The sequence below is a fragment of the Syngnathoides biaculeatus genome, chromosome 10 (genome assembly GCF_019802595.1).
Source record: "Syngnathoides biaculeatus isolate LvHL_M chromosome 10, ASM1980259v1, whole genome shotgun sequence".
NCBI classification, from domain to species: Eukaryota; Metazoa; Chordata; class Actinopteri; order Syngnathiformes; family Syngnathidae; genus Syngnathoides; species Syngnathoides biaculeatus.
In genome coordinates, this window is record NC_084649.1 from 10,098,430 (window position 1) to 10,124,536 (window position 26,107).

At 40.4% G+C, this 26,107-nt stretch overlaps 1 protein-coding gene across 1 annotated transcript in view; it reads right to left on the reverse strand.

The window, feature by feature from the left end:
- dlgap4b (discs, large (Drosophila) homolog-associated protein 4b) overlaps positions 1 to 24,483 on the reverse strand; it is a 28,809-nt gene extending 4,326 nt beyond the window's left edge. Inside the window, exons 1-12 of the mRNA XM_061831524.1 lie at positions 24,449 to 24,483; positions 22,283 to 23,520; positions 21,927 to 22,141; positions 20,174 to 20,275; positions 18,988 to 19,138; positions 16,259 to 16,511; positions 15,871 to 16,023; positions 7,382 to 7,812; positions 6,425 to 6,513; positions 4,811 to 5,301; positions 3,458 to 3,549; positions 1,085 to 1,255 (exon numbers count right to left, since the gene is read on the reverse strand). Coding sequence (XP_061687508.1) covers positions 1,085 to 1,255; positions 3,458 to 3,549; positions 4,811 to 5,301; positions 6,425 to 6,513; positions 7,382 to 7,812; positions 15,871 to 16,023; positions 16,259 to 16,511; positions 18,988 to 19,138; positions 20,174 to 20,275; positions 21,927 to 22,141; positions 22,283 to 23,520; positions 24,449 to 24,476 — 3,414 coding nt within the window. The 5' untranslated portion in view covers positions 24,477 to 24,483. The remainder of the gene's footprint in view (positions 1 to 1,084; positions 1,256 to 3,457; positions 3,550 to 4,810; positions 5,302 to 6,424; positions 6,514 to 7,381; positions 7,813 to 15,870; positions 16,024 to 16,258; positions 16,512 to 18,987; positions 19,139 to 20,173; positions 20,276 to 21,926; positions 22,142 to 22,282; positions 23,521 to 24,448) is intronic.
- Between the last annotated feature and the right edge of the window lie 1,624 nt (positions 24,484 to 26,107).

Consider the following 26,107-nt stretch of genomic DNA (forward strand, 5'->3'; position numbering starts at 1 on the left):
TTGTGTGCTGTGGAATACTCTGTGCGGCACAACTTTTTATTTCTCTACAAATTGTAGGTGTATGATGTAAATTGCAGTTTCCTCTGCAAGAAAACTGTTTATTGCCTTGCGGGGGGGGGGGGGTTGCATCTATTTCGGGTGTGAAGATTAATTATTTAAGTGGACTACATATGATTAATTGGGGCATCGTCCATCAGTGGGGAGGCCACAATATGATGTGAAGTTTTACTTTTCCAGAGGGTTTCGAAGTTTCGGAAGAAAATTAATAAACTAAATTACTTGTTAACAATTACAGTTATATGTGTACAAATGGTATATTATGAAGAACAATTGACTATATGAGGGGGAATACGTATGCGTCAGTATAGCATCTGTATATGAATTTACATGAGTATGCATAGAGACTGCAACTGTGCATATATTATAACACATACAGAAGGGTTTTCAGTTTGTACTTTGATAGATAGAGGATTGGATCCAAAACGGTTACTTTTGACTCATTTATTTTGGGACCAGAAGTACACACTCTTTAGGTATGGGATACCCATGTACATTATTTTCATTTATTTGTTTGATGTTTTTTGTGACTGCTTATCCAAAATAAATGCTTAACACATCAAAGTAGTAAAATCAGAAGCGTAGAGTATATGTAGTATGCCCATTCCCAACATAAATACACAAACACCTAACTCAGAAAATAGTTACCAACAGTAACACAGACAAGAAAAAAATATTTGACAGAAGGAGTAAGCGCAAAAGTGAAACCTTTGACCGTAGTCGGTACGGTCCATCATCTTAGCCATGCTCCACCACAACCACAACACATGCATGCTCAAATCAGGGCTTCAAAACACACCAACGACTGCCCTCTTTGAGATGATTTGCTCCATGCATGCCTTAAGGGATCTCTCTGGCCCCTTTCTATTGGATCAAGATAGTTCACCCCGCACAGGGATGCGGAGTCAAAGAGGAGGTAAAAGAATGTGGGAGAAATGGTGGTGGTGGTGGTGGTGGGAGGAGAGAGGCCGGTTTCGGCGGCTTTCCTACCCCAGCCAGGGCACTGGGCAGCAGGGGTGGGAAGTACCTTCCGCTCAGGGGGCGACTGGACAGCCGCAGACGGCACAGGCTGCCAGTCATTGGACTTGAGATGGTAGAGCTCATCAAACTTGAGACTGATGTCCTCGATGGAGAGCTGCAACAGGTCCCAGAAACCAGCAAGGTCCTGTGGTGTGGGCCGCGGATTGGTGTTCACATTCTAGAGAATAAGGCAGAGGGAGAGGGAATGGAATGAATCAAAAACAAAGAGCTCAGAAGAAGGAGCTGCATGGAATAGATTAGACCGTTATGTAATTTGACCTACAATACAGAATGTACTCATGGTAGTACAGTATACTGCAAAAAACAAACCGAAAAAAAAACTGACAAAAAACTATGTACCTTTTATACTTATTAACCTATTTATTTTTTTCTTTTTCAGCTGTCAGTACTGTATAGTCTACGTTAACTCAACATGCAAATGTTTTTCCACATTTTATGTGCCCCTTCCATCCAGTGCTGTAAAGACAAAAAATCCGATTGTGGGTTGAACAACTGCATAATCTGTTAATTTTCTTCCGTTCAAGGTAAACAAATCCAAACAAAAGCAAATATTTCTGTAGTCACATGATGCTTCTTAATACATTTTAGCCACTAGAGGGAGCCACCTTCTACCTTAGTGTAATGAGGTCCCAGCGTCTTCATATTTGAACTCTAGATGGTTGTCGTTATTATTAGTTTATATTACTTTCATTTGATTTATTCAGTTTTTTCACTCAGCTGTCTGCTTAATGTGGCTTGAGAGTTTGTATTAAACAGTCAAGGTTATTGTGGGTGAAGGAGTTAAAGTCACACTCATCTGCCAAGTTGAGGCACATAGCTATCATTCATTATTACTGTGGTTCCCTATGAAGTACCTGCACATACACTATACCAGTGGTGCCAAACTCTTTTTTTTTTTCTTGTCAAGGGCCACATTTCTATTTCAATTCCCTCTGAGCGCTGTTATGACAGTGAAAACATGTCATCATATTCTTTCATATACAGAACCAAAATGAGGGAAATCAGAAGGCTAATGGTTTAAAAAGTGCGATGGTAGCAGAAAAATGTCATCCTTCAACATTGTTGTTCATTCCATATGAAAGTTTAGAATTTTGGTTCAGATTTGAGCAAGAATCATGGAAGTAGACACACATGATTTCCTTTAGTGTTCCAACATAAAATGACGTGGCGGGCCACATCTGAACACCGGGCCTTGAGTTTGACACTTAGGTACTACACTTTGTATTTTGGATTGTGGAAGTGAACACAAAGAAGCAGTGGGTAAAGATGTAATATGCGAAGAAAGTCTTGTGTTTACCTTCTTGCCGTGATGACATGATTAATGTGTGACACCATTCGGTTTAAGTATCGTGTGTTACAGTTGGCTTTTTTTTGCATAATGCATGATACTATGTCACCCAACAAATATGGCTTAATGGATTATTGTAAGCACTTTTTATTTGGGGTTGGTGGACCACCAATAACCTCGCCCGAAAAGAGAAGTCTTAATGCAAAGCATGCTGGGAGGATGTATATAGCATTTGAAGTGCATGTTTTGTCCCAATTATTTTTTTGGTTTCAGAATAAAGAAATGAAATGTGTTTACCACAACAAACTAACATACTTTGTGTTCATATTGAGTGGAAAATCTGAAGAACACCTCAGTCTAAGAAAGTAACAACTGAATTCATCCTTGTTGATTCATTATCAAATTATTCTGAATATTATTATTTTAATGAAGAAATATACTCTTGAATAAACATTTAATAATGTAATTTTTAAAAATGGTACAAAAATTCCTGAATTAGTGATTTTATTAATTGCTTTGGTGAGTACACACTCTCCAAATATTCAGAAATTTTACAAGGTTGCACAAGGGTTGGAGTTGGACAAAAACAACATCCTGCTGTTTTCATGTTGATGGATATGTTTGATGCACCCTAATGTATTAGCACAGTGATTGCCAAAGAGTGTGCTGGGGTACATTAGTGTGCCGTGAGCACTCTTCAGGTGTGCCGTGGGAAGTTATTCAATTTTATGTAATTGCTAAAAAAAAAACATTTATTTCCAAGAAATAATGTATCTTTATCCATCTATTTATGCCAGTGAGGCACAATGACAGACAAAACAAAAAAAAAAATCCTCTTCTATTAGATGGCAGGAAGTACATACAGTAATTAATCTATCCATTTTTGGTGACATTTACTTTTGTTGGTGTGCCATGGGATTTTTCAATTGGAAAATATGTGCCTTGGCTCTATAAAGGTTGGAAATCACTGTATTAGCATAATTTCTCACAAGAAAAAAAAAGCACACAATTGATGATGATGCTTGTGTCACTTTCATGCAATGTGGGCGTTAATACTAAGGCAAAACCCACCAGGTTTTGTTCACACAGTCCTCGGAACTGCTGGAACTTCTGGGACATTAAGAGTTGGGCACTTCCCACTGCACTGCGGACCTTACCCAACACTACACGGGCAAACATGTAAAAGACAAACACACATATAAGTGTACATCTTTGATGTTTCATGATTTACACAATGTAGACACAATACACACTGAAAGTGCAGCAACCTCATAATTATGAAAGTTGATTTGTAAATACATACGAAGGTGTCCATGTAAATCGCTTAGATCAAGTGACCCCATTAGTGCACGGAGTTGGGAAAATTGAATCCTATTTGGGCAATATTTATTCTCATTATTTAAGATCATATAGACACTCAAGTGTTGTGCATAAGTGGGGGGGGGGTGTCAGACAACATTGTGACTCTGAAACAATCACTGCAAAAACATGATAATTGATGTTCATTCAGATTTGTGAAACACTATCAAAGTGTCTGCAAATGCAAAAACTGAACATCCAGCAGTTTTTCTGTTTCTCTGCATTGTACTTGGGTATACATGCTCAAGCAAATTACGCTTTGGTAACGATTCAGAGTTCATTCAAATGATGTCAAGGACTATAAGTTTTCTTTTATTCAGGACCTACTAAATTCTACCATTGACTTCATGTTGGATGCAGATGTAATAAAATAGCCAATGCATATCCTTGTTTGACTTTGGGGAAAAATAACAATAAATGAATACAATTGTCCTCCCCAATAGGACAGAAATCTCTCTCTGAATGGTTTAACCTTCTGGTTTGAGGTCACTGGCATGTTGGAGTGCGCAAGGGCAGTTGGCATAGTGGAAGTATCATGACATCCAATCGCTAATGCCAAAAAACAAAATAGTTGAGACAGAATTACAAGTGCCTCCACTGGTTTTGGCCACGGTTGAGTTGGGCCTGACTTTCAACAGTCCTATCAAATCAATTACTAAAACTGTCTTTTACCATCTGATGAACATATGAAGAATGAAGGCTTGCATGTGTCAAGCCGACCAGGAGAAGCTCATCCATGCATTTATCTCAAGTCGACTTGACTATTGTTATGGTCTTCTGACTGGGCTCACCAAAAAGAGCATTAAACAGGTGCAACTTGCTCTGAATTCTGGAGCTCGGGTTGTGACCAGAACAAAGCAGTCAGAGCATATAATTCCAATTCTAAAGTTTTTACACTGGCTTCCAGTCAGTTTTAGAATAGATTTTAAAGTTTGCAATTTTGTTCCACACCAAGGAAAGAAGTTGCAATGAGACAGACATTGAGTAAATCACTATAAATTGTGATATGACAATAAACATCCATTTGTGATCATGGGGGATGCAAATGTTGGCAGACATCCTTACCCTCCTCGGAAAGATGGTTGTCTTTGGTCTCCTGATCCATCTGCTGGCACCACCCTTCCATGCGGCCCGTTTCAGCCTGCAGTAGCTTCAAAAACCAGTGGCCATCTCTTCGACATAGTGTCCCCCCTGCACTAACACTCTGGGGAACAATGCTGCTACTCCCATTCCCGCTTTCTAGCCAGGGATCTGGGGGTGGTAATGATGAGGGGTCCAATGCCGGGTCGAGACTTTCTGAGAAAGAGGAAGAGCTACTTCGTGTGGTGGAGCGGTTCAGGAACTGCCTGGGAGTTGGAGGGGAGGAAGCGTCACCGGTGGTGTCACCGTTATCTAAGGAGTCCTGCTCGGGAGGGGAGCTGAACGATTGGCTGGCACTACTGACCATGACTTTCTTTTCAGTGGGTTTGGACTGACTAGTATGGGGAATGACAGGGATGGCCTGTTTATCTGAGTCTGTGTCTTGTGTGGAGGCCATAGCAGAATGGTGACTGGGCCTGAAACAAACACGGTGACATTATGAAATCATAAAGCAGAAAAAGTACACGTACAAATTACTCAGAAATTGTCTCTCCAGTGCCTTTAAGTGATCGCTTTCAATGAGAGATGAGTTCTGAGCTGAACGGGAATGGATTATGTCGTCAACCAGGAAAAGCTCTCAAGTGATGATTCAGGCAGATGATGAAAATAATAGACAATGAGTGTGAGTACAAGGACAAAAAGTGCAAAGCCCTCGGGAAAATGGTCACGTAGTGGGAACTCTTAACAGAAAAACAGAGACGGGATGTTTTTTTTTAATGACACAAAAACTAGGCATGAACAATGAATAATAGATTACAAAACAAATGGCTGGAAATTTTAAGGTGGATCAAGACATTCAAAACACCAATATACAAGACAAAGGACATTTTGTGGGACAGCTAATGATTTATCAGGTAGCAATGTATTTACAAATTTGGAATAGAAATATGCCATCATAGTGGCATTTATTTAGAGTAATTCATTCATGTTAAAAAATCATTAGTGAATTGGTAAAATGTGATCTGCTGAACACACAATATGGACAAAAGTATTGAGACAATATAAATCAATAAATTATTGCCTTAGACCCCTCAGTTCCTCCTCAATATAAATCAGCTTACCAAGACATTTTGGACAATTTATTTCCTCCGCAATTGGGTGAAAATTTTGGGGTAAGACATTCCCCTTTGATTGCTCCCCAGTGCAGAAAGCAAGGTTAAGAACAGTTGGAAAAGTTTGGTGTGGAAGAGGCCGAACAAACAAAGACAGTCAGTCAGACTTTCTTGTCCAGCAAGCGACCTTCCAAATGCTCTTTGGATGAATTGATAAAAATCCCCATAGTCACATTCTTACCAGAAGAATGGAAGGTCTCACAGCTCCACGTGCCATAGGCGCAATGCTTTTGTGTCACCATACTTTATTCCATATAAATGTACAAACTTTGTGTCGATGTGAATGTAATAATTTTATTTACATTACAAATGATGATAATAACAATCCATATGTATGGCAGAAATATGTTTAAAGGACAGACAGATTTGTGTGTGCAGCTATAATATAAATTCCTCACGTTGTTACAAGGACAGGAAGAGGACTTACTGCCACCCGTCCTCCACCTGTACTCCAATTGACTGAAACTTGGTCAGAGGTGGGCTCTCCTCTCGTGGGACTTCTTGTATACAGTCAACCTCAGAAGAGAAAATTACATTAAAAAAAAAAAAAAAATTATTGATTATTTTTATTACTGTCTAATAAAAACATCATGATCCATTATCAAAGACTTCAAGTAGTTGTGTGTGTGTGTGTTTTGTTTAAAATGTCACACTCAATTGTTGTTCTGTTTGCGTGTTGTTACTGTACCGACACTGGAATTATAGAGGAAGGGTCTGTTGTTTCAGGACATAGAGCAGGAAAAGACGGAATTGGATTGAACCTAAAGCGAACACTTGCTGTTAAAGCAGGTGTTATGGATTAAGGCCTGACACAAATAGCAAAAAAGTGTGAGTAAGGGATGCCCTATCCAAATCTTCCTTTTACCTAAGTTAATAATTAAAACCTTAAACATATTGTAAACTACGGTCTTAAAAATCATCTTATATCATGAACCTTAAAAACGGTGTGATTAAAAAAATGCACCAGAAGTGCTAGGATGCTGATATGTGTGTATATCACTCCTTCGCAGCATGCAAAAATGACAATTATTACTTAACTAAGCAATTTTATGACACCCTGCCTGCCCGACAGGGAGTACCTGCAATTGTGCTGCTGTTTGCTGTCAAATCAGCTAGCTTACATGCTGCCTTTGAAGAAGCAATGCATTTCGGCAGCATCTTAGTTCGTTGTAGAAAGCGCGAATTGGTGTGTTTTCCATTGAATAGTTATTAGGACTACAGAAAAAGTGGTGCACAGGTGAGTATGAATCTCAAGTCTTCCAATTTACTAGCCAGCAGATTTTGTGCCATGAGGTGACACACAGAGACATTTAAGTACAATGTAAAGATATCATTATGGGTTCTAACTTGGCATGCTGAAACACAGGTAAAAAATCGGATCTACCTGGATGCCAATTGAAGAGAGTTTTCGTCTGGGTACGGGGAGCACAAGAGCGTCGTCAGGAGAGTTACTCAATCCTGACTTCGTAGATTCATGAAGGAGTAAGCTTGAGTCGCTTGTTTCCGTGGAAGCGTTGGCAGTGGTGGGTACGAGTGGCTCTCTCGGGATGGCGATGGGAGTGGGGATGATGTGAGGCGGGCGGGGTAATCCGCGGGCCAGGCTGTTGGCACGGGTGCTGTCAAGGCTGTCGGAGGAGTTGCTGTGTGCGTGGCTGGACTGGCTGTTGACCTCTGACCTTTGGTCCTGATGCTCTAGGTAACTGTCCTGGGCTGACTCAGTGCTGCTTTGTACCGTCACAGAAATGTAGGGTTTGGAGGTTGTGCGTGGCGGCACGGGTGGCGGAGCAGCCTTCTTCGAGGTGGTGATGCAAGAGACTGAAAGATAAATGAGGCAAAAGTATACGATTAAAATCACAGAATTCATATATCACAGTTGAGAGAATTGCCACAATTTCAAATGCAGCCATTATCAAAATAATAAATAAATCAGCCATTCAATGGGGGAATAAGCAATAACTACCCAAATGGAAAACATTTGCAAAAAAAACCCCCCAAAACATTATGATTGATGCTGCATACCAGAAGATGTCATTTCTGAAAACTGACAAAAAAAATTGCACTGTACCGCAGTCTGATGTCAGGGTTCCTACTCACAATTTTAGGACATATCTCTCAAATTTTCCTCACCATAAATCTTACATCACACAATAATGACCGCTGCCATTGCCAATGTAAACGTCAACAATAATTTAATTGAGTATTTCTTGGTCATATTATATTTCTACTTATTGCAAGAGAATAACACATTTCTTTTCGCTATGCACACTTAGTGAGGTCTTAAGTCTCCATTGGAGCACTTTAAGGACGGACCTGTTGGATGTTTGAAGTAGGATATTTCCTACATGCAATGAAATGTAGACCACAACATTTTCAAAAAGTTCGTGTAGTTGTTCATGTCAGTGTAAAAAAAAAAAAAAAAAAAACAAAAAAACCCCAACAAGACAGGAATTATACAGCAACATCTTGATTTTGCTGAGAACCAGTAAAGCAAAAAATGGAAAATGAAAATCTTTCCACTAACCAATACAATGTATACTTTAATTGGTTTTATAAAAACTTATCGACACGAGAGTATCGGGAGTGCTGGACCCTATCCCAGCTGTCAACGCGGAGGACGCAGGGTTCACCCCAAACTGGTTGCCAGCCAATTGCAGGGCACATAGAGAAAAACAGCCACACAGGCACGGGGAGAACATGCAAACTCCACACAGGTGGGGCCGGGATTTCAACCCCGGTCCTCAGAAGTGTGAAGCCATTGCTCTAACCATTTGTTCCACTGTGCCGCAAACAGTTTTATTATAAAAGGTCAAATTGTATTTCATTAGATTCTGGTCTACCTAATGGACTGATGTAAATACCACTTCTCCATCACAAGTTCCAGAAGGGCCTGGCCCTGCTCTGCCCTGGCCTGGCCTTGGTTGGTCTATGTTGCGTTTCCATTTCAACAAGTCCGATCAAGAAGAAAGTGATGCGCTCCATTCATTTTCTGCTAATATGGACAAAAACGCCCGCAACTCAGTCGCCCACAGAACAAAAACTGCTTTAGGCGTACTGCACAGTGTGCAATGTGGTTGAACCTAACTGGTCGGGACCGTTGTGTAGAGTTACTGATGCACTCCCATAGATGAATAATGGAAAACTGGCAAATAGAAACAAAAGAGGGTAAAGAGATCTGGTGACAAAGATGCTGTCTAAAGAGAAGAAACCACCTATGTACAGTAGCAGAATCAATTAACATTCAGACACACATGGTATAAAGTGAAGAGCTATTCAGGAGCAATTGGTACATCCAAATGGTGTCTGGTACTTTCTTTCAAGTTAATACAGAAACACCATCTGCACGCTGAGATCTAAGTGCTTGCTACTCTTTCCATCTGAAACCAGCAGTCCAAATGGAAACTTTTCCAGTAACATTAGGAAGGCTACAGAAGCCACAAAAGGCTTCCAACTGAATTTTTGTGTGACACCACACGGTAAAGTCATGGAAGATGAACAATTGCACACAAGAGATATATCGTTTGAACTGTCCTTTTCTATGCTTCAGATAATGTGAACTGATTTAATTCAAGACCTTAACTGTTAACCCAAGAGGTCAATCATGATCTACATGCCTGCCTTATCTGGTGTCTGCTTCACTGGTTTTGTTAAATGAGCTAATATGCTTCCAAAGCATTGTAGAAAAAGCCAACATCGTCTCTGTTGAGTTACGACATTTTCCCTTGTGATACATACTCTACTTACAGGGGATATTAAAAAGTATGTACACCCCAGTTCACGTCAGGTTTTTCAGGGAAAAAAAAAAAAGAGACCAAGATTAATCTGGTTCAAAACTCTCTCCACCATTCTGTGACTTACAATTTTGTTATAGAAAAATAATTGTTAAAACACATACAATAACTTGGTGGCCAAGAAATTCAAACTTGGTTTTATAAAGTCATAATATGTTTTCCCACATGCGTTTAGGAGATTTCATGCATGTTTTTAGAAAATATATACAGGGTTGGATGTTTTTCTTTGAAAGATTACGGCACCCTATCCCATAGCCCTGACGTAAGATGACGACAGAAGAGTGTTGTCCCATAGACTAAACAACCACCACTTGCCAGAACTTCCTACAGCCCTTTGCATTTTGCTGATGCCAGGAAGGCTGCCAAGTCTGCCTCTGAGCTTCATTTTCATCTTTGCACAATTTTGGAGGGACATCCAGTTCCTTTGAGTCTCACTGTCGTGGCCTTTTTTTCCATTACTTGACGACGACTTTCTTCAGCGTGTGCCGTGGTATATTGAATGCCTTAAAAACTATAGGTCACATTAATGGTGGACGACACTTTGGAAATTATTTATTGTGGCCTATTTTTTTGTATATTGCAGCAATATGACATTTGAACAGGAGTGCATATCCACTATTAATAAGGGAAAAATTGTAACACCTCACCGTAACACCTACAAAGAAAATGAAAAATGGGGCTGTCGTTGTTCCCTTCTTTGGATGTACAACAGCTTCCACTTTTCTATGAAGATTCTTGAATCTGTGAACTATTTTAATCCTTGTATCCAAAGGAAGAACACTGAGCTGTGACCTGCCAAAAATTGGAACGATAGTTGATCAAAATATCCTTGTAAGTTAAAATTTAAGGAGGAATTAACCTTCCCATCAATAGATTGTGTCTGAAGATTTATATCCATATACTTTATCTGCAGCACTGTAACTATGTGAGAGATTAGTGAAACCAAAACCTATGGGGGGGACAAAGAAGAAACAAAACAAAACAAAACAAAACCTCATCGCCTCTTAAAAAGGCTCAGAATACACGTGAACTATTATGGAAACACCCAAACAAAAGGGTTGCTGTGCTCTCTAATCCACTCCATGGCTTCATTTTTCATAATTGTGTGTGTGCGTGCACGTGTAGAAATATATGCACACTTCTGACAAGTCCCATAAAGTGTGACTAATATGAAATATGACAACCAGAGTTTGGAGTGTCTGGGATTATTTGATTATGACAAACTGACAAGACACTGTTGATGAAAAAAACATTGGTGAATTTTTTTTTTTTAAATATAGGCTACAACCTAGTTAAAAAAAATACTTCTACTACTTGGCTCCACTACACCCATTTTGTCCCCTAATTGCTAAAATCATCCTTCCATTTTTCTCCCACTTATTGTCCTCTTATATTATGTTCAGCCTCATGCATGAGATGGAGAAAATCCCATTTCACGTTGGGCAAGCAGTTGGAGTACAGGGAGAACTGCAAAGCCTGAACACAGAAAGTCTGACCAGAGACTTAAAATGAGAAACTTTAACCGTGAGCCTGACACGGAAAACACACACGCTTCATTCCCAGACTGGTTTCTTGCAATTGAAGAAAACAGGTTGTTAATTTCATTTGCCCATCAAGAGAAGTTGCAGATCACTAAATTTCTTACAGTGGAATGATTATAAATATATGCTTAATTTATCTTGTTAGAGAGCAACAATTATGAGTCAAACGTCCTATCAAATCATGCAGTTTTTGTCATGGCATTGGACGGTTTTATTTGGAAATCAGCGTACAAATTATAAAATATCACTTTTGAATTTTAAAAAAAGTTGGAATTGTTCTGCATTATAGAATAAAATTACTTAATATGAAATTTAAGAGTGTGACATCATTATATCACTCAGGTGACAGAAAAACTTTGGTCAAGTGTGGTTTAACTGACAAAAAATAAATAAAAAAAATAATCAAAAGGTACAATGTCTAATCACCCTCCAGTGAGCGGTTCAGAGTTTAGTCAGCTGATTGCTAAATGCTGCCAGGTATAGGCTCGACTCCAACTGTTGTCATTATCCTGAACGGAATAAGCGGTGTAATAAATGGTTAGACGCATTCAAAAAAACACCTTCTGACATTTTTATGAGGTCTTTTAAAAAGACCTTACCCATACAGACTGAGCGTGTACAGAGCAGACACTCTTCCAGAACAGTTCTTAGCACCTTGGATGGCAGAAATTTTGTATATAGCATCAGGCATTCCACCATCTAACCACCATGCAGCCTGAGCCATGTACAAGCTCTGATGTGAGAATGTACACCATGGAAACTCATGTAAAGTATATCACCAGATTAACTCTGTTTGAGGAGGATTAGGTGTATGTGTGTAGAGGGTGGGGGGTTGCGCATGTGTCAATGCATCTGAATACTTGCCATCTTCATTCTACACCCTTAAGCCTGAATTTGCACCCAACCCTTCAAAAACATAATCACATAATTCTGGCCACTAACACAGAAATCTAAACACTGTGCAATGAAACCGCTTTATTAAAAAGGCATGAGATGCTGCTTCCACTGACTTTGCTTCCATCCACAGATTAAATGAGCTGAGAAAGACGTTCATGGCGTTCCAAATCAGACACAATTTGGTGGGGGGGAATTATTGCTTGCGAAAAGAGGGTGTTTGCTGTAATTCATACGCTATCTTGTATCCCTTAACAACTCGGACCTCAACATCTCTGCAAACAAAAGAAAAATGTCTGATGATGACCAGTTGCAATACTGACAAAGCAACATAAAATGTAAAAAAAATAAAAATTAAATTGAAAACATGGAATATTGGCTTGATGGCTAAATTGGTCAATCAATGAGATTGCTCAGATGGGAATGTAAACAAGACAAGCAGGTGTTTTGTGGCAAAATGTTCTGAGTGGAATCTGGAGTAAACACTGGGCAGGCGGGGCTGTCAAGATGACTGGACAGTGGTCCTGTTGTTTTGTTCAAAATGTGATTTTCACGGCTGAAAACAAAACAATTATCAGGAAGAAGCTCAAGCATCTTAAATATTTGCAACAACTCGATATTATTTACACACAGGGTTACAGGCGTTGTAAAGTCAAAACGTTGTTGTTCGAGACTGTTTTAACCCAAGGAATTTTTTTTTTAAATCTTCATGCGCTAATTAAAAAAAAAAAAAAAAAAAACCCTGAAGTTGCTCTCGGCTTACTCAACTTGAGTAGTCCTCCCCCCACTTTCTTACTATTCCTTAACTAAAAATGTGGATGACTACTTTTTACTCTTACTTGGCTCATATTATTCTAAATTTACAGTACTCTTAATTGAATGCAACATTTGGCTACTCTACCCACCTGTGGTTGCGACATCAAAACAGTTTATCACTGAGCACTTAAACAGACAGTGGCTCTCACGCAACTGTAGCACAAAAATTGGACACCCTGGCCTAAAAACCTGAACGACAAACAAAATACGCAAACAGACAAGACAATGTGTTGGCAATTTACATGAAAACGTGCTTGTGCCAATTATGTGACAATAGTGTTGTCTTTTGGTTAGTTGGTGTCAGACAAGATTCATGAACAATGAAACAAAAGGTTGATTGTGTCGCTCAACTTAACGGTTTAGCGTTGCTTGCCAAATTGTCTGCACTTCTGTAGTGTTGAATCTAATCAAACAATGACAACTTCGCAAGAGAGCCTGACCAAGCCCACCAACATGATCACCTCATTAGATAATAGCATCAATACTGCTTGAGTCACACACATCAACCACAAAGCAAGTGAATAAAAATGAATACTGCAGACATGTGAAATTTGTAACTTGACTCAAGAGACACTTGTGCAGCAAGGTGAAAATTAGCATAATTGAATAAATATTTATTTTCCGGTTAAATGAAATGTTCTGGCCAATTTGAAAGGTTCATAAAGCCAAGTGAATTGGTTTAAATCTCAAAACAAACAAATGCATGTGCACAAAGGCTCCATGAAACAAACCTTCAAAACTCAAATTCTTACCTTTCTGTCACACACAAGCAAAAGCAAAGCATGGTAGTTTCAGAAGGAATTTGTCATTTCTTCTTGAAGAATGCGACCAGAGTGACAGAAAAAGTCTGGTTTTACGTTCCTTTTGTTTGTCTGAAGCCTGGAAGTCTAAGGGGGCGTGGTGGCATGGGAATGCTGCGTTCAATGTTCCCCAGAACATTGTGCATCTCCACTAAACGATTGTCACAATTGATGCTATAGTTGAGATATCTCAATAACATATTTTTTTATGCTGAACACTAAAACGGATGCTCTCATTGAGACTATTACTTTTGCACCACAATTAAAAATCAGTATCGATGCGATGCAAATGTACGACTATTCCCAAATTGTGGAATGCAACAATTGCCCCGAGTTTAGAGTGTGACGGGTGGTGGAGAGCGTCACTATGTGGACGAGAATAACACGTCCGGAAATGCTTGTAGTAAAATAACGCTCAGCGGTCACAATATCGACGGCAAAAAACACATCCAAGGAATCTAATACAATATTAAATCAGGGCTGGAAATCCAGACATTTGTTTATGATTTGATTTTAAATTGCAGCAGTATACGGCAATAAATTACACCGATGGCTGTTCAAAATATTTTCCGTATCTATTATAACCATTATAATTGATGTAAAGTAAAATAATAAAATCAATATGTACTTTATGTATATATGTTTGTATGTCTGTACTGCATTAATGTCTGAATATATCCCTGATCGTGTAGATTTTGTAAAACATTGAAATGCTTTATTATAGTGCAATCAAACGAAGGTTCCTCAACTCCCAGTGGTCTGGGAGTCGTAGCTTGGGTAAAATGATTAGTAATAAAATATCATGCTGCAAGGCAGAATGGATGGATATCATGCTGCATTTAATAAATAAGTGAGTACCTGTATATGGGGGCAGGAATCCCAATAAAACAAAGAAAACCAATGACTCCTCTCTTTCCTTAGCTATGGACCCATTAAAAGCACTGATATGATTGTGAAAAATCATACAGTTCATGTAATATCCCTGCATGTAAATCTAGGTGGCGACGATGAATACATACTTAATTCAATTAAGTTTAAGGACGTCATGATTATTTAGTTTGAAACATTCAAAAATAAACATTTGCAATGACAGTTAAAAGTCCACTTTAATTGGTGCTAGGACTAAGAGGGGGTCCTTGGAAAAAAGGTCTTCTGTGTGAATGATCTCTGGACCCAAAATGTTTGAGAACCCATTGCACATGTACCGAGGTTTCATCTTCACATTAGTTATTACTAATGAAGTTCTAATGGGTTTGATAAAATTGCATTTGATAACATCTGCTCTTTTCTTGAGTATAATTTTTAAGTATATTAATGAAAATCTATACTGTAGGTACAGTCAGTATTAAGACCCCCTTAAATGTTTTCGCTCTTTGTCATACTGCAGCCATTTGCTAAAATCATTTAAGTTCCTATTCCTCCTCAATAATCTGCATTAATGTGATGTACTGACAAAAAAAAGAAGTGTTGAAATTTTTGCTGATTTATTAAAAAAGAAAAACTGCTGAAATATCACACGCTGGAAGTCCTCGGAGCTTTTGTGGTGAAGGGACACTCATATATTTAACTTGGGAGCTGTCCATTTCTTCTGATTCTGAGACTTTATCGGAGACCCGCTGTGTTTGATTAGACTGACTGTAAAACATTTTTAACGGGGTACTTTCTGTATCCACTGCAATTCCAATACAATACAATATTCTTCTGAAGGAGCTCCAAATGTAGTTTTGCGCAATGTCCACAAGAGAGCGCTATCTCGAATTACTGTACGCAAATTACTGTAATCTTTTGTAACGTCCGGATTGTATGTCAGATGATTCTTTGTCAGTGAATGCATCTACGGTGACTTACAAAGAATGGTCAGTATCCTTTGGAATTGAATAAAACACTATGGAAATCCAAACAATGTGACTCTGAACCACAGAAAGAGAAAAAAGTGTGACGTTGTGACCTAAAGAAAATCTGCAACCAACTGGCCGTTTAGAGTTAGTGGCAACTGACCAACTTAGAGTGGAGGAACTGCTTTGACATGGTTACCTGTGTGTGTGGGTATGATGCGTGGTCTGTCTGTTCCCAAACGCTGCAGAAACATTGCAAGTTGTTTCTCCTTTGGGGCTTTGTCCAAGCCAGTGGCTATCAGGTAAGAGCCAAACTGTTCTTTCCATGTCTTCCATTGTGTAGAAAGGCCGTCTAGTGTGGGCAAAAGAGGCTGCATTGGAACTAAAACTCTGGTGTGTGCGCGTGTGTGTGTGTGTGTGTGTGCATTTTGCTGGACCAGTGTCCCACTCACTCGTGGTTATCTCAACTATGTCTTCAGTTCAAATAATATTCAAATACGCTCGAATGTCTCCTTTTTCTGCTTTTGGAATGCATGCATTCCATTTGAACGCATGTATAGTCTGCGTTTCTCCCGTCAGTGACTCACCGGTGCTGGTGCCGTAGGTGCGAACGGAGGTGTCAGTTGGCGGGAGCGAGCCTGAGTCGACGGAAGCCACGTCGTCATCTTGAGAGCAGCCCGCCTGGATGGCTTTCAGGTAACTGTGGCTGCGGGAGCGGAAGCAAGTGGGCATGGGCAAGTCCGGAGGCTCTGGGTTGTCCTGAGAATGCGAACGAGAATCGCGGAATGTGGACTCGGAGCTACGGTCCTCATAATGATGACTCATGTCCAGGTCCCGGAGCTGCACAGAAGCAGATGGAAGAGATCGCTGTAAATATTTTGTTTATTTCAGCATTGGCAACTGTTCTATAAAGCATCAAAGCGCCAGATATGATTTCGAGCTGCCACACAGACACACGTCAAAAGTGAAATTGTTTCTTATACCTTATCCATCCATCGATATATTTTCCAAACCCTTATCATTATTAATGATGGGGGTGAGTCAGCGTCGATTTGGACTTTGGGTGAGAGGCGGGTCATACGGTGGACATTTAGAAAGCAAACTGCAGGGCATATTTATATTATATTTTTCCTTCATATCCTCTTTTTCTGGAATCTCCAAAGTCAAACCCATTCCATTGCAGCGCGTGACTGCGATGTCAGTGTTTTTCTTCCCATTGGAAATAAGTCAAAAGTAAATTAATTTATTCCAGGCTTTATCTGCGGCCGTCATCTTTATTAACAGCGCAGTCAATGTTTTAAGTAACATTTTCACAGTCCTAACTTCCATGTACAGTAAACACAGCGGGAGGTTAACTACTGTTGAGTGAAATGAAACAAACTCAAAGTAAAAATAATCAGCCTTTTGAGATAAATACAGGAGGTTCTTGGTTTAGCACGGGCCCAAATTATATGAGGTTTTGAGGTTATAAACATTGAGCAATAAAATCAAAAAGAATATGATATCAAGCATCAAAAGAAGGCATGCTCAGTTAATACTTTACACTTAATTTTTTTCATTTGATTGCTTTATAATCATAGCTTAGAAAAACTTTTCATACAAATATTTCATTGTAGGAAAAGACAGAAACTCAGGACCCCGAGTGAACATTTTAAGCTGATTGATTTTGGGCAAGTTTTATACTCATTTTCATGTAAGTCATTCGACATTTTGCTTTCAGCTATGCCTTATTGTTCTGCTCTGTGGCAATTTGCTTCATTCTTTACTTTGCTCATAATGACCCTTTCTTGTTTCACTGTACGTACCATATCTGGTTTCATGGTACACTTTCTGCTATCACTTTGTGTTGGCATCCCAAGAAAAAAAACAAACTACAAAGTGCTTATTAATCTTAAGTCTCACAAAATGTGTCGACAATATTTTGAGTCCAAGTTTTATTTTTTCATTTTGTTTTTAATTTTAGAAGCCTGTAGCCTTCCTGTGTTGAGTTGCCATGTTCGCTCACATTTGTTTTGGTTTTCTGCAGTTACTCTACTTTCCTCCCACATTCCAAAACTACATGTATGCAGTATCATAGGGTCATTCAAGACTCTAAACTGCCCAAAGCATAAATTATCATTTTTCTATTTTGCATGTGCCCTGTGATTGTCTGGGAACCAGTCCTGGCTGTAACCTGCCTCTCGTCGAAAGTCAGCTGGGATTGATTCCAGATCACCCACAACTCTATCAAGGACAAGCATAATAAAAAATGAACATATAGATATTTTTGCCAGAAAATGTTCCAGGTTGTACCATTTTATGTGGAGGTCGCACAGTACAGTATGTATGTGAAACTGCATATTCATCTTTGTTATTAGCATTAATACAGTCAAGATCCAAGTCAAATAGTAGGCAGGGATGTCCAAACTACAGCCCAGGGGCCTTTTCCGGGACGCTGTCCATTTTTTGGCGGTCCAGGGCATATAAAAACATGACATTTGAAAACGGTTGGAAAACTGTGCGTGTGTGTGTGTCTGGAAGGGATGAGCCAACTCAACATTTGGCATGACACACCCCTAACAACGACTACGATTAGTACTACTAATATTATTACGAATAATAATTATAATAAAAATGTTTTTAATGTTTTTGTGTGATGTAACATACTTACAATTAAAAGAGGAACAAAATTCAGTTTCAGCTGCAAAATATTTTGTCCCACTTTCTGCTTGGTGTGAAGCTCTGATTTGTGAACGTATCACATGAATGATTAATGATGATCCTCAAGTAAACAGTGTTTTAAAGATTACCATCTTGCTAAATATAACTTTCATTTTGGTTATGAATATATAAAAAAATCTGCTCAGGCCTGAGGAAGATCCACTCTAGTGTGATACAGGGCAGCAAGGGCACCCCAAAAATAATGAAAAATGCAAAACTATTTGCCTTGTTACCTTTAACAGAAAATTGTGATGTAGCAGTTTCATAAAATGTTAAAAATATAGAATTCCTTGATGGATTTGTTTTGGCGTATTTAATAAAGTTGAAGTGGCCTGAACATCCTTCAATTTTTTTTCTTTTGTGGCCCTCAAAGGAAAAAAGTTTGAATACCCTTGGCTTTGAGCATCTTTACAAATGAGTTGATTAAGAGTGGGGAAAGTCTGCTTGGAGATAACTTCATGAAATATTCATCTGGTCCTTTTTATTAAGTGAGAAAAAGTATCTGCTTAGCAAAGCAGAGAAAAAGAAATTGCCCGAGGAATGCAATTTGAGGACTCACTTGGGTCACTAACTAAACACGAAATGCAACGGCCGACTATACTTTTGAAGCACCGACCTGGCCCATGCAGCTACGTCTGCCCAAAGTGCTGCAGGCATGGCTGAAGTCATCATCATCCCACTGTGGCAAAGGTGAGCCTGCACCCCCGATGCAGTCAAGGTTGTCCAGGCTTCGGTTATTGGCAAGCTCTCTGAGAGACGGAAGACAGCTGCAGAAGAAACCAAAAGGACTTGTGTCAAACAGGAAGATCTAGCGACATCAGGACGATATATTCAAACGCAAAGGAAGGGAAAACAGTCACACGTTATTATGTGATGATGAGGAGACAGCAAAAGAGGAAATCCGAGAGCAACAATGTGGGTATTGGAAGGAGAAAAAAAGGAGGACAAAAGTATTGAGACATCCCCTTTTATTTCTTTGATATCTGGCCTCCATTTTAAAATTTCACCGTATCCCTTTCAAAAAAGCATATTGCAATCATGCCGTTGCATTTCCAATTTGCTTCATGTGGTAACTATACAGTACCGACACCGAAGCACTTGTGATACACATTCAAGTATATCGTATCAACATCACGTACATATTGTCGAAGTACAATCCAGCGGAACCTCAATTTAATTTTGTACTGTACTGGGTATTTTTAGGCCATGAAAAAGTGCTTCAATTTAACTGACAATCTGATTGAAGGGATGACCCCTTCTGCTTATTGTCTACTGTCATGACAACCCCCAGTTTGAAAACCACTGTTATAAACAAAGAATCCTTCAATTAAAAAAAACCATTTTTGGATTCCCCTTCACTTGAATACACATTTTTTGAAAAGGATCTCATTCCATTTCTATCGTCCATCCCTGTAGTGTCAGAGCATGCAAAGATAGTGATGATAGGTGACACATGGTCTGCTCCTTGAGCCGTCCTGGTGTTAAGGAACAGAGGAAGATGGTTTTCCTTAACAAAAGACCGCACAGTCTTTTTCTTTGGCAAACAGTGATCGCAACACATCAGGAAGATGCCATCATGATATGTGGGCAACTTATTCAACAGAGTCAAACTATACACTTTAGTAGTTTTAATCAAAAGTGTTGGGCCGATGGTATTTATAAGCTCGGTGGTGGGGAGCTGTGATTAGAAGCAGGGTGTGGTTTTGCCACCAAAAGGAAGCTCTTCCCCGGTTTGTCTGAATGAGGCGGCGCAAAGCAACATCACACCCGTGAGATGCGTCGTATATGGGCCTACAACTGACCTGCTCATTGACCTGCCCAGTTGGTTGAGGGAGGGCACACTGTGTATGGGTGACCACAGGACATCCAGCTCCCCTTGCAATAAGGAATAATCCAGGGTTCTGCTGCTCACGCCAGCAGGCCACAAGAGAGCCATTGGTTAATCATTCATGCATGTTCACATTTACGCTATGAAGATACCAAGCGCCAATCAACGTGACCGTTTGGCACATTCTGCAAAGTAAACAATTACGTCTGATTTTGAGACTGCAACTTCCCAAGTACTAAACAACATGCAATGTTGACTTTATGTTATAATCCTATCTATCTATCTATCTATCTATCTATCTATCTATCTATCTATCTATCTATCTATCTATCTATCTATCTATCTATCTATCTATCTATCTATCTATCTATCTATCTATCTATCTATCTATCTATCTATCTATCTATCTATCTATCTATCTATCTATCTATTGTTTTATTTTGATTTGTGATGTGAATTATTCCTTATTATTAGGATTTATAATACTGTATATACTCTTTTTTTTTTTTTTTTTACTATATTGCTGTACTTAGATGCTTCCCCGTCATTGTTAGTATAAAAACACCATTGATGGGTTTCAGTTCTACTCTGCTTCAATTTACAAGCACAATTATCCATCCATCCATTTTATGAGCCACATGTCTTCACAGCTGTCAGCAGGCCGGGCACACCCTGAACTGGTTGCTAGCCAATTGCAGGGCACATGGAGACAGACAACAGTCACCCTCACAATCACACCTAGGGGCAATTTAGTCTCCAATTAATGCATGTTTTTGGGATGTGGGAGGAAACCGGAGTGCCCGGAGAAAACCCACGCAGGCAAGACAGGGAGAACATGCAAACCCTACACAGGTGGGGCCAGGATTTCAACCCCGGTCCTGAGAACTGAAAGGCCAACGCTCAAACCAGTTGTTCCATCGTTCCGCCCCACATTTATGTATTGTTAAATTAATACCTCTCTGATAGTGGAATTTAACAGAGAGCCTTACAGTGCTAATTTTGAAAGAGATGTTTTTTTTTCACGATTAATATATGTCCTCTAATTGGCTAGTGACCACTCCGGCTCTTGCTCAGAGACAGTTACGATAGGCGGATTGATTAATAAAATGATCATTGAATTAGTTTTTTTTTCCTACTATGAAAACATTGCATTATTCTTGTTTGAAGTGAAGCACTATTAGACAAAAATATTAAGACTATTTAATCTCTACAGTAGATGTAGCTGGAGGCAAAATTTGTTTCTACTTCAGAGGGTTTGTACGTGTCCTCTGGAAAATGTCTTGAATTGTGTGGAGACATGACAATACATGGCAGTGCTGTCTTGCTTCCATTTTCACAATATTGGTGCAAAGAACCTGCACTCTTCAGACATTTTATGTCACTTAGTGTTGGTGTACCCTACACAAAATTTGAACAAATTGGACTACATGTACTGCCTAAAAGTAAATGGATTGCTATCAACATACCCCAAAGAACGTATTATTAATTGGATGTTTCTTTTGAAAATGAGATTCTATCTATTATCTATTTTCACCGTCAAATGGTAACTAAATTGGCCATAATTTCCCCTTCCTCTCAAATGTACTCATAGCTTCCAATTTAGAACAAAGACCTCATTAAAATGGACGATCCTACTTTACTTGATGTTTATTGGTTAAAAAATGGATATCCAATGTAACTTTATTTCTATAAAGTTGAAAGCTTGCTGTCTCAGTTGGTGGCCTTACTTGCGTGGGGGTAGCTGGTCACTCAGAGAATGTTGTGTTGCCCTGAGGTAGCTCTGGCGGCGAGCGGCAGTCTTTGGCGAAGGTTTGGGGCTCCCCTCCGAGTCTTCGCTGTCCTCCATGTCTGCCATGGCTTTCACGTAGCTTCCGCTACGCATCCGTCGACATGGAATTTCATTGCCACCCCCGCTCCGGCCTAATGAGCTGCTCCAATCCCCCTACAGGCAGCAAGAAATGGCTTGATTTAGCCTTTAGTCTAGAATTTACAGGACACAGTCATGCCAATCCTGTTTGGTGAAAGTGAATGTTCCTCATCTAAAACGGTCATAGTTACTGATTTTGGTTTAGGCCTCACTTACCCTTTGCCCAACTTGTAAGTAGTTGCATGTAAGTTCCTGTTGACATGACCTGGACTTGAGCAAGGACCTATCAAGCGTGGCTGAGCCCTTCTGGATCACTTGCCTTGGCTGGCCCATAGTCAGTGCAGACCAGGAGCCTCCTTTCATGTAGTCATTATCACTCATGACCACATTCCCTGGTCCGTTTCCTCCTCCACTAGTAGGTGCAGCAAGTGCCTGATACCTCATGTCATTGTTGGTTTTGGATGAGCTGATGGTGTTGTAGCCGCTATGAATGTATCTATTCTGGCACTCCTGTCTCTCATGGCCAGTGGGGCGTCCGAGAGTCATCATTGCCATTGTGTTGTGGAAGCTGCTTATGTCACTGCTGTCCAAATCATCAGAACTCCAGTAACCTGACATGTTGGAGCGTGGCCGTCGCTTGGCGGTTGCTTCTGATTTAGTCCCGCGATCTTTACTTTTGGCTCTGCGGTTATGCTTTCCTCCGTCGTCAGTTGACGAGCCTCCGCCGCTACCTGTGGACCTTCCATTGATATTTCCTTTCATGTGGTGACTCTCCAGAGACTGGGACTTTGCAAAGAGCTTCTGCACCGAGTGCAACATGTAACGAATGCGACCAGGACTGTCTGTACGCTGTTTACCTGTGGCTACTGCAGTTGTTCTATGGAACTGTAAGGTGCTGAAGCCATCCTGACCTCCGGGTAGTTGTTTGTCAAACTCCATAAGACTTTGAGGTGTCTGGTTCTTTGTCATGTGATGTGATATAGTAGCTGAGCCGCTTGTAATCATAGATGTTCGGCCACTAAGCTCAGCCATGCCCATACCAGAGCCCATCCCCAAAGACATGGATGCTCCCAATGGCCCGGTTCTTAATCCACCAATGCTTTCCACAGGTGGGGAGAAGTCAGATGGATCGTAGGAGTTGTAGTGAATCCTGGGGAAGGTGCTGCTGTTTGACAGCTGGTTATTGAGAGACAGCAGGCATTCTGGTGGAAGAGAGCCTGGGTTAGTTGATGGATAAAGGTGAGAGTCCATAGTGCCATATTGGTCCATTGTCGGGCTCAGCAGGTAAGGACTGCGTGGCATGGTGCTGGTCTTCTGAGGGAAGAGGGCCTCTAGTTGGCCGGAGGAAGGGTCACAGGAGTCAGACAGGTGTCTGGTATGGCTAGTCCCCAGCCCTTTCATGATGGCAGGGAGGCCTAACACCCTAGTAGACCCCCAGATCGAGAAGTTGACTCCTAGAACATAAACATACACAACGAATGAAGCACAAAAAGACAGTTGCATATTCAGCACAGCCATGATGACACACCTACTCACGAGGCAAACAATCGATAGCACTGTGAGGCAAATATAGCATGATGGATATGCTAGCAATTCACTGCCCTCTACAATGAACATCGGTACTGAGAATGGAGCCAACAGAAATATCTGAAACAATAATGATTTTCAGTTAGTGGCTCAAATTACTCACAGTCGAGATTACAAAAGTTTTGTAGCACTAGTTAATAATTCCACTTAATCTCATAGTATCAGTATGCGTGAAATTCAAGGGATGTTTTGTGCTATACAATATTAATAGTGTTGTTGGAAGAGCAATATATTTAGGAAAAAGAAAGTTCTACAAAAAATGTATTTATTGAATATCTTAAAGGAATTGGACTTGTTGTTTATTTTTCTTTTATTAGGATTTACTGCTTAGAAAACCCTGATGAATAGAGAGCCCATACAGTTTGTAAGGCACAAAAATTTTGTTGAATTACCCAGCAAGCTGGTAAGCTGTTATGTGTGGATACACTAATTTATATACGATAATGATAAGACAAACTAATAACTGCTGTGTTTTGTCCGACAATTGGTATCTTAAGGTAGATTGGATTAAATGATGCTGGGTTACAGCCCATTTGCCTGACTGTCAGCAATCTCAGCAAACTGGGATTTTCAAATTTACAAGCTAAAGCAACTAATTTTCCTTAACTGCCATGCTCACCTTTATTGAAGTGAAAACCCACAGGACAATAGACTATTGAATGCTGCTAAACAGTCAATAAGTCATGAGATGCAAAAAATACTCATTTACAAGTTTTATTCATGATGTAATATGATTTACTTTTTAAAGGAGCTTTAGGGAAGTCAAATGCAGTTGTCACCTGACCCTCATCTTACCTAAAGTGTCCAATGCTTTTCTGTACATGAATATCAAATAGCTGTTCACTCTCCACCCCTCCTCTTAAAAATCCCCCTGTAAATTATATGCCTGGCTGTCAAGCCCCCGTTATTAGCATGCTGCAGGCAGAGACTCATTTAGTGTCATTAACACGGCTTCTCTTAGTGCCATCTCTGCTGATAGGGTCAAATCCGCTAAATCCTTTTCCACCACATTAGCTAACTGCCTCAGATCTCTTAGTGGCACGCCACCCAGATAAGCTTAACACCCCTCCCTTCAATGTCTCATCAAATATGGCTCCCAAGGACATTGGTGCACTATTAAGGGAGGCATGGATAGAAACCGTACACAACATTCAAATGACTTGTGAAATGAAAATAAGGCAAAGTAAACCAAAGCAATGCAAATGTATTTATATATCTCATTTCATACAGAAGCCAACTCAATATGTTTTCCATGATTAAACACATTTAAAAACAAAGAAAAAGAGAGTCTGTCAATTCTGCACATTCCGGTTCCTGGGAGTCTTGATTTCTGAGGACCTATCCTGGACAGACAAAGTCACAGTGGCCATTTAAAAGGTTCAACAGCATCTCCACTTCCTGAGAGTCCTCAGGAAGAATCACCTGGACACAAGGTTGTGGCTGCCCTTCTACTGCTCATCTATCAAGACGCTGCTGACATACTGTGTCTCCATTTGGTACAGGAGCTGCACTGAGGCAGACAGAGCAAGGCTTCAGAGGACAATCGAGAGACATTACCACCCTGAACTCTCATCTTTCCTCTAGCTGCGCTGTAAAGCAAAGGCACACTGATTTTGATATCTTGAGCAATTCTTTTTATACGCTGTTTTTCATGTATTTTGTATTTTTATCCATTTTTATTTTCTTCTTTATCCTTATTTTTATATTGATTTTATGCATACACTGACCAACGTGGTGAATGCGGTGAAGAAGCTCAAGCTATCATGATCCTGCCGCTCCAGCGCGGGCGGTGCGGGGGCCCGCGCGGTTGCGCTGATTGGAAGGCGCACACCTGCGCCTCATGCGGGCTGATTAGGGTGTGTATTTATATGACCCCGATGACGACTGGTCCCCGCCAGTTCGCTGAGCTTCATGTCCCGTTCGAGTACTCCCGTATCCCTGATCGACAATCCATGTGTACCGACCTTTGCCTGTTCTCCGACCAACCCCGTAAGCCTGACTCCTTTGACACTTCTGCCTGCTTTAATCGTTCTCCTGTGTACTGACTCCTGCCTGCCCGCTCACCTGCTCTCTTCGCCCGACGTCCCAACTACCGCTGCTGCACCTGACTGCCTGCCCGATCCCCGACCACGAAATAATAAACGTTTCTCCCCGAACTACCTTGCATCGTCCGAGTCCTGCGTTTGGGTCCTATTCCCGTTCCGATGGGGCGTGACAGAACGAACTGGCCAAAACAGGACCCAGGAGGAAAGACCCGGCGTCGCCGGGACCGACGCAAGGTAGACCGTCTGCTGGAGGACCAAGCCTGTCCGATTCGGGTAGGCTCCTTGACGTCCTCCGCTTCCGTGTCTGACGCTCCGCCAGCGAGGTATGAATACGTCCCGAATACGACCCGTCCGGCTCCTCATATTCTTCTTGATTCTGACTTTTCGGAATATGAGGAGGATCTTGATT